At 33.0% G+C, this 9,538-nt stretch overlaps 1 protein-coding gene across 1 annotated transcript in view; it reads right to left on the bottom strand.

The window, feature by feature from the left end:
* Positions 1-277: 277 nt before the first annotated feature.
* LOC112208034 (protein eyes shut homolog) overlaps positions 278-9,538 on the bottom strand; it is a 327,262-nt gene continuing 318,001 nt past the window's right edge. The window contains exon 12 of the mRNA XM_054685938.2: positions 278-385. Coding sequence (XP_054541913.1) covers positions 382-385 — 4 coding nt within the window. The 3' untranslated portion in view covers positions 278-381. The remainder of the gene's footprint in view (positions 386-9,538) is intronic.

The raw sequence follows: 9,538 nt of genomic DNA, 5'->3' as shown, positions 1-9,538 counted from the left end.
GAAGGAGAAAAGGCTTTAGTAAGTTAGATTTCTTTAGGGTCAGAGAATAGGCAAGTCACTTAAACCTTCTGAATCTCATTTTCCTTATTTGTGTGGCAGGATGCTTTTCTTTTCTCCACTCCCTCACAGCTTTCTCGTACCAAGATATGATAACTGAATGAGATATTTGGCAAGGCAGAGAAAAGAGATGGAGATGCTTAGCCCAATTAATGTGCTACACTTATGCCAAGAAGGGATTCTATGCTTACCTAGCAGATAATTTACCCTGAAACTGGACTAGGCAGGTCACCTTTTTCTTCATTTTATTCTTGCATATGCAGGATCTAATTATCCAGACGTATCCACAGAGAGAGGAACCAGATGAAATGCGGAAAGCACGGTTCACCTTCAAGAGAAAGAAGTAGGACTCTGGGGTTTTAAGCCGAGGCATGAAATGTACCGATTAATAGCGTCATTTTGTAACCACAGGTCTCAGGAGTTTTGGGAAGGTTAGTATGAGCTTGTCAGCATTGCTTATTAATAACAGTGAGATTGCTGCTTTGCACCTGATCTCAGTCAGACCGCAGAGGCTCAGCCACTGGGGCTGGTTATGCAGCAGGAATATATCCATGCGACCAGCAGGGTGTAAGAAGTCCAGGCCAGGACGGGCGCAGTGGCTTATGCCTGTAATCCCAGCACTTTGGGAGACCAAGGTGGGTGGATCACAAAGTCAAGAGATCGAGACCATCCTGGCCAACATGGTGAAATCCCGTCTCTACTAAAAATACAAAACTTAGCTGGGCCTGGGGGTGCGCGCCTGTAGTCCCAGCTACTCAGGAGGCTGAGGCAGGAGAATCACTTGAATCCAGGAGGCAGAGGTTGCAAGTGAGCCAAGATTGTGCCACTGCACTCCAGCCCAGGTGAGAGAGCAAGAATCCGTCTCAAAAAAAAATAAATAAATAAAAGAAAGAAAAAAGTCCAGGCCAGACTCCATCTCAGGCTCACTGGTTCCAATGTGTTCCATCCATACCTCAGTGGCTCTTGATTTAGGGAAAAAAGCACATCCTGCTATTTAATTTGCAAAAATTAAATAACTACTTGATGTGTCTTTTGTGCAGATAATACCCACAAAATATTAATTTTTGCCCTTTTTCCCTTATAATTTTAACATACTTATTTTCTTTACTTGTCTCATGTTTTCTTTCAGAGATTCTAACTCTCTTTGCTAAATGGATATAGGAATAAATACTCTTAAAATACATTTTTTATTGTATTGATGTGGAAAATGTAGAAAAGCACAAAGGGATTTTTTAAAACTCTGCAATATCATCCACCAGTCATAATCATTATTAAGATGTTTTCACAGATATTCCCAGCTTTTATTTTATAAATAAGACTCTCATGAGTCACTTATCCCTCACTTGTCTAACTATTTTCTACTTTTTGACGCACTAAGATTCTAAAATGAACCATAAAAGCTGGCACATATTTATAGTAATCAGTTTTCTTATTTAAGAGGATGAGATAGATGAGTGTAAATAATCTTGCTATACACAAAATTGTTTCTGCTACTCTGAAGACAAGGTGTTCTTACATCTCAGTCTTTGAGCATATATGTAATAAAGTTTTGCATAAGGTTGCAGACTTTGTCTTTAATACAAAGGAAAACAACAGGTATAGCCTTCATATAAATTATCTCATTTAATCCATACCGTGATTTTATGAGATTGGTATTGTTACCTTCATGTTACTGATGAGGGACCTGAGCCAGGAGAGGCAAAATATCTCAGTCAAAGTAGCCCAACTGCTAAATGATTCTGCCTTTGAAAAATCACCTGCCATTGACACCTTTGTCACCGTCACCTCCATCTCTGTCTGAGCCACCATGATCTTTTTTGACCTATTGCAAAATCTATTTAACTGCTACCTCTACCTTGGCCCCTGTATAGTGACCAAAGTGAGCCTTTCAAAAACATAAAGCAGATCATGTCATTCCTCTGCTTAAACCTTTCACTGGCATATCCCTCAGGGTAAAATCCAGAGCATTAGTAGGGCTTCTAAGGTTCTATATAATCTATTCCCCACTCCCTCACTTTCCCAGTCACTCTGGTCTCACCTCTCCCTCTTGCTTCCTGAACTCAGTGCTGCCATTCTCCACACAGCTTGACATGTTCCTACCTCAGGGCCTTTACACCTGCTCTGTCTCCTTTGCCAGAAATCTATCACTTTATTCCCATCTCTGATTAAATGTCACTGCTCCTTCAAACCCTTGCCTGGCTACGCTATATAAAATAGCCCCTTTCCCAACTTTCTTTATCAATTACCCCGATTCATTGTTTTTCCCATGGTATTTGTTACCACCTGGCTTTTATTTGTTTATTTCTTCATTTGTTTATTTTCTGTCTTCTCCTGCAAGAATGTTACTGTATGAGAGTGGGGACTTTGTTTTATTTGTTCTATTTCCAGGCCCAAAACAGAGCCTGGGCCCACTAAGGAAAATTTGTTAATGAATGACAGAAAGGAAGGAGCCAGATTTCCCGTTCACATCTTCACCCTAAGTCCAGGCTATTTCCTCTAGGCATTCTGAATACCAGAGCCACTTGAAGGAAGGAACATACAGCGAAACACCGGTGATATTGTAAACCTTCCTTGCAACCCTCTTCGCTTGCCTTGCTGAGATTAGGAAGATTGGAATGAGTCAAAGCCAGAGTCCTTCCTCGGAAGGTCACTCTAGCATTTGCTCTTCTCCACTGTCAGGAAAGAAGAGAAAGCATAGAGAAAATGGTACCTATAACAGTGAATTCACAAGAAAGAGGACACGAGACCATTTGATTGTACATAAGTAACCTGGACTTTGGATCAGAGGACCCTGGCTCTGCTGTGTGACTTGGAAAAACATTTTAAAAACCTTTCTAAGGTTGTTTTTATCATTTTTAAAATGAAATTAATGATCCTTCCTTTGGTCATGAGAGTCAGGTTCTCTAAAAAGCCAAAGGAACTGTTTCCTCACAAAGTGTCAGAGAGATTTTTGAAAGAGCTAGATACTGTATCTCTGGGATTAAAGTGACAAAGCATGGCCTTTAAGAGATCAGAAGTAAAAGATATTTTAGCACAGTGGATTGTCAGTCTGCATTAGCAGGTGGTGGAAGAGCTTTCGGCAGACATGCCCCTATAACTTCAGTTAGTGGCAGCACCATTGGCACAGGTACACCCCCAGGCAGCTGGCCCTGGTAACAAGGTGGCAGCAAGGGGAATTCACATTTAGAGGCAATGGAGGCAGCTGTCGCCACCATCATAAACTTCTCCTCCTCCTCCTCCCTTACTCTTCCTCATAATTCTCCTTTCTCCCTCTTCTCCCCTCCTCCTCTCCCTTCTTCATCCTCCTCATCCTTCTTCATCTAGCTGTGATATTTTTTTGTCCTGGATTTAGGTTGTACTGGTGAGGATAGAGACAGCAAATCAATAATAATATTTTAAATAAATTTTTAAGCACATATACAACAAACGCTGCATTTGATACATACACTGTCTCATTTCATCATTATTTAATCTCCCTTAAGGTAGGTATAGTAACTCTGCAATGGAGTTGAGAGAAATGAGGCATAGGAGGGAGAATGGCTTGCTTAACGTCTCATAATTCATAAGTGATGGCAGGAGGATTTGAACTTCTCTTGGAGGTTCAGATTTGAACCTGGAGTCTCTTTGACTCCAGGACACTTGTTCTAAAGTCACTCAGATTCAAAAGGTAGAATCAGATGGCTTAGTGATTGGACGTGTCAGGGACAGGGGACTGTGAGGAGGAGAAGGGGTCTAAAATACTTCCTAGTTTTCTGATTTGGGTGGCCTGTTGAAATGTTAATGGTGCTTTACCCAGGGTAGGGACACTCTGACTCCTAGAAATAGTTCCAGCCTCTAATTAGTGTCGAGATCATTTTTTAGGTTAAAAATGAGCTTTGGGCTAGAGTTACAGGAATTCTTATTTCAATCTTTCACTTGGTTTTGCCTGTAATAGACTGGCTAAACTGTAAGAGGCCTCCTATTAATTTTAAACTGTCTTGAACTCAAAATAGTCAAAGTATTAAGCTAATGAAAGAGCAGTGTTCTTGTTGTTGAGTAATCTACTTATTTATTCTATAGCTTCCTCTCCCATGCTCTTTGTTCCCTTTGATCATAATTTTAATGGGTTTTGGAAAAAATAGAAACCCATGTACTACATTGGCTATATTTAACAGGAGTACCTATAAAATATCATTTTGTCTAATGTACTGTAAATATTTTTTTCCAGATGCTTGAATGTTTTTGGAGTTTATACCTTTATAAATTATACATTTTTATATAACACCTGTATCTGTTTTTCCTTTAATTGCTTCTCAATCTTGTGTCACATTTAGAAAAGCCTCCCCATTTTAAGATATACAAATATTCACTCTCATTGTCTTTTAGAAAGCGATAGATTTATTTCATAAATTAATTATCTGATAAATTTTTAAATGGTGTAATTTTTTTCTACCATTGATTAGAAATGCTATGTATATTAAAATAAATTCATATAGATAAGTACATATGTTTATATATAAGATATACATATGCATATGACTCATATATATGAGTCAGTGTCCCCCTCAGTAGAATGTTTGATTTAACACCCCAGAACATATTTTAATACCTTGTTTTAATATCTTTTCTCATACTCCTATAGTTTTTCTTTCTTTCAACTTTTATCCTTTTTATATACACAGTAAAACAAAAAATTTATTTTTGTTTTATATGAGACCATATAGAATTTATATATGAATTTAGAGTTACCATATCTAAAACATTGAGCCTTTCTACCCAAGAACATGCTATGCAATTGAAAGCATTTAATAATCTTTCATAAATCATTCATTATAATTTTAAGATTTTCTTTTGTTATGCATTTATAACAGTTTATTCCTTGGTGTTTTATCTTTTGGGTTACTATTGTAAATAAAATATTAGTCTTCATTTTATTTTCTAAACGACATTTATCTCTTATTGGAAATCTATACATTTCTTACAAAGATTTGTCAGTAGACCACAAAATAAAATTATTTTATTTCTAATAAGTTTTTTAAATCAATTCTTTTGTTTTACTATATTCATAATCATATCTATAAACCACAATAATTGTGTTTCTTCCTATCCAATTTATACTTCCTCATTTTTTGACTTGTTTATATACTTAAATACTTTCAGGAGCCTAAATTAATAGCAGGCATTATTGATTGTAATGCAAAATGCTTTATTACGTCAACATAAAGCTAAATAAAAACTACTTTTTATCTGGTTTAACACTTTCTATCCTAAATTCCACCTTGATATATCAAGTCTGTAGTTCCAGCCTTGTTCTCATTAAGATCTCTCCAGTAAGTTTTTCTGTTGTGTATTTTTGATCCTTCTAAGTCAAAGTGTTATAATGAACCTCTTAACCTAGAATTGCTCTTACTTTGATTTTTGAGGTAATTTAATAGATGTTAATAACCAATATGTCTTTTATGTGTTTATAATATTTTTGTTTTCTATTTTGAAATGTGAATTGTGTTTTATTTATTTATTTTGTGGTTTGTGATGTTATTTATTTCTTATAATTTTGAAATATTTGTCTGCTTTTGATCCTCCATTATACTTTTAAAGGTGTATGATCTACTTAGCTTTGTACTTCCTGAAATGGATACACTAAAATCAATGAGACCAATATTTTCTGTTAATAGTGCATTTTTGGTTTTTGTAGCACACACTTTACTTCATACAATGGAATTCATAATGTATCCTACCTACACACCTAATATTAAAAATTAACCAAGATAATTCCCTAACTCTAATATAAAAAGTATAAGAGACCACTAATTTACAAGACCACTATTTCTATACAAAAGATACTAAGGAATGACTGAACTAGAAGATACATTGAAGTGGTTAGCTCTTTGCACTCATACACAGAATTACCATGGGTTTGGTAGCCATAAATAAAGACTGATAATAGTCATTTCCTATTAGACACTCAAGTAGGATGATGTATTTTTTTCAATATAGTTAAAAAATTCTAAGAAATTTCTGAATGAAAAATAATATTTATTGACTTAACATAAAAAATTTATTCCTGATATAGTCAATGATTATTAAAATTGTGTAAAAATATTTTGTGCCAATATGTGACATGAAATTCAGATCTAGGCTTAGATATTCATGTATAGGTTTTATACACACATTAACATATGCTGTGACTTTTAGAAATTGTGCAATCTGTGAAAAACGTTTGCTTTGCCTGAACTGTTCTGTGCATTGAAAGATTTATAACATTCATCATTCACTACCCATATCCTAAAATTAAACTGTTCCAGTCAATTATTCTGAATATTGACAATGACTCTAGAAATTCCCAAGATGCCTCTAGAAGACAAAATACTCTCCCTGAAAATCACTGAGCTGAAATAAATTTCTCCAATTTACAAAAGCACTCATCACTTTTCACCCAACCATGTACTAGTACGTCTAGCATTTTGTCATCATAATTAATAAATTCAAATAAATTGTAATATATATGTGTACATTGATATTGAGTACTAAGAGAAATGGCTATCAGATTGAAAGCTTTTCAGTGAGTACATCAATTTTGCTAAAATATCAATTTTGATGAAAATTATAGTAACCTATAAATGTTATTGATATCTTGAAAATATGTAAATCTAAAGAAATTTTCTTTGAGAAATCAAATTGGACTAAAATAATTTATGAATGTATTGCTAACTGTATTAAATATATACATTTTAAAATATAAATGGGAAACAAGTGAATAATATGATAAAAAGTAAAAAGCAGAAGTCTACTAGGTAAAATTATATAAGTTAAAAATATGATCTAATGTGAAAATATTATAATTATTAGTTTTTTATCATTTATGTTTTTAATGAAAAAAATTCTAGGAATAGAAAAACTAAAATGTATTCCTTTACACATTATCCTGAATCCTAAAGTTATGACCCAAATACCTTATAAACTGTGGATGCTCAATTACTGTTGCATTAATATGGTCAACAAATGCATTTTAAACTTGAACAAGCTATGCTTAAGACAAAGGTCACCTTTTAAAGATTCTGCATAAAAGGCTGCATGAAACTCCAAGTCTTAGAAAATAATTTGAAAAGCAATGCTAAAAGGTTATACCTATAAAAATGATTTAAATATAAATTTAAATAAAAATCTGGCTTAGGTAGTATAAAACTATATAACATGCGCAAATCATTTTATTCTTTGAGATATGAAATTGAAGTATGAAAAGTCATAAAACCTGAAGCTATAATACGGTCAAACTTTAATTTTAAATATATAACTTATGTATTTGGGAAAAATATGTGAGAGATAATTGTGTATAGATGAGTTAAATTTCAACCCATATGAAACTTGAAACTTTATTATTCAAAAATGCTTCATTTAATGAAGTTTGTTATAATAATTTTGGTATGTGTATGGGTAATACAATGATATGTACTCTAGAATTGCTTAAATGAATGATTTCTATATCATTTTACTATAAGGATTTAAGAACCAAGATTATTTGGTTTTCTAGAGCATAATAAAGAGAGAAAATATATCAGTGTATGTAAGTGCCTTAGACAAAAAGATTTAGACACTTGATCTAGTGGTTTCAAGACTGGCCCCAACCCAAAAATACATTCAATATGACACTTTCATATGCAGTTCAATATCTTTTTTGCTTTAAAGGTAAAAATATACCCACATAAAACTTTTACCTGAAGGCAGAAAAGTTTGCATAGTATAGCCAAAATAAATAAATAAACCTAAAACCAACTATTCAACTTGTTAATAAAATCACAGACATCACGGCAGAAATTACAATAGTCTTAGAATAAATAATTATTAGACTTTTGGGATCAGAAATAATTTAAGAAAATCCTGGTCAAATTATACTATACTTTTGTGCCAAATTCACATAAAGCTCTATTTTTACAAGCCTCCTGACTCTACAGAAATCGTTTTTGAAACTTCACCTGATTTTCTTATGGACTTTTAGATTCTACACTTTGAAACAGAACTCTTACTTATAACTGAAAATTATGTTTTGGATATATTTAACATTACACAGAAAATGTGAATCTCCTAAAATAGCCTGTAAAGGAAACAGGTTAAATTTAAAACTTCCAGAAAGAAAGCCAGAAGACACACTGCTATAATCAAGCAACTTGTATGTTCAGAAAGTGAAAAAAATAATTACTTTAGTACTTTAAAAATGTGTTCACTTTCTAAATGAAACAGAAGAACCATGAGATGTGTTCTGAAGAGTATACAATCTTACCTATGTATAGTACATTACCTGGGGACAGGTATCATGTCTCATTGTCATAACATTTTGAAAAATATCTTCCAGTTAGAGGAGATTCAATAAATAATAAATGTATGAATGAATATATTTCATTCTGTTATGATATTTCTGGTAGCAAGTAGGGATTGGTGACTTAGACATAAATTTGAGGCTTCAAAAACAGGTGGGAGTCATGAACACTTCACAGTCTGGGCATGGTATTAAGAAATTAACATCCCAGACTTAGCAAATCTTTCCTGGTCTTAAGTAACAATATGGCTGGTATGATTTAGTCTTTGGCTCATTCAACATTTTATAAACTCCCAGAAAAATTTTTTGAAGATTTCAGGGCAAAAAAATGTGGTAATATGCAGACCTGTTTGAAATACATCATTTATATGATGAATTTTAATCTGCACCCATTTAAAATACACTTTAAAAGAAAATGTTTATACGTTATTCATTAACTTTGTGTCTGTTAACATCATCAACATTATTAGTGTCTATCGTTATAATACTATCATTATTTTGCCTTATAAATTGAGTTTAATTGAAAAATTTCTCCATCCCGAAATCACAAAGATATTTTTCTACATTTCTTTCATTTATATCGTCATTTTACCTTAAACTTTTAGATCCCTATACACATTTAGAGTCTACTTCTATATAAGGTATAAGGTTGTAATCCAGTTTCATTTAAGGTCTCATTATGAGCCATTTCCTCAATACCATTTACTAAAGAACCCTGTATGTTCAAATGAAATTATAGCCAAATTTCTCATATATTGAATTCCCGTATATACTCGGGTTGTTGTCAGAGCTCTCTGTTGACCCATTATTATTTTTTTTCCTTTAAAGGCACCCATATGTGTTATGTAGTCTGTCATGTCATATGGTTCATGAGATCCCACCCCATTAGTCTTCCTTTTCAAAGATGACTTCATAATTTAGAAAATATTATTCATAAATATATATAACATGATCATTAGTTTCTAAAATAACTTGCAATATTTTTACTATTGCATTAAATGTGTGAATTAATTTGGGAAGAATTAATATTTTAGCTAATTTAAGGCCTAATATTTAATTCCATGCATTATATTTCCATTTATTCAGTGTATATATAATTTTCTCTTTTTCATTGAGCTTAGTGGTATATAGAGTGTCTTTTTAATGGAGAATTAGAGCATCTTTTTTTTTAATTCTAAAGATTTTGCA

Source organism: Pan troglodytes, chromosome 5 (assembly GCF_028858775.2).
Source record: "Pan troglodytes isolate AG18354 chromosome 5, NHGRI_mPanTro3-v2.0_pri, whole genome shotgun sequence".
In the NCBI taxonomy this organism is placed as follows: domain Eukaryota; kingdom Metazoa; phylum Chordata; class Mammalia; order Primates; family Hominidae; genus Pan; species Pan troglodytes.
The sequence above is the reverse complement of the archived record's forward strand: the minus strand, read 5'-3'. Positions and strand labels throughout refer to the sequence as shown.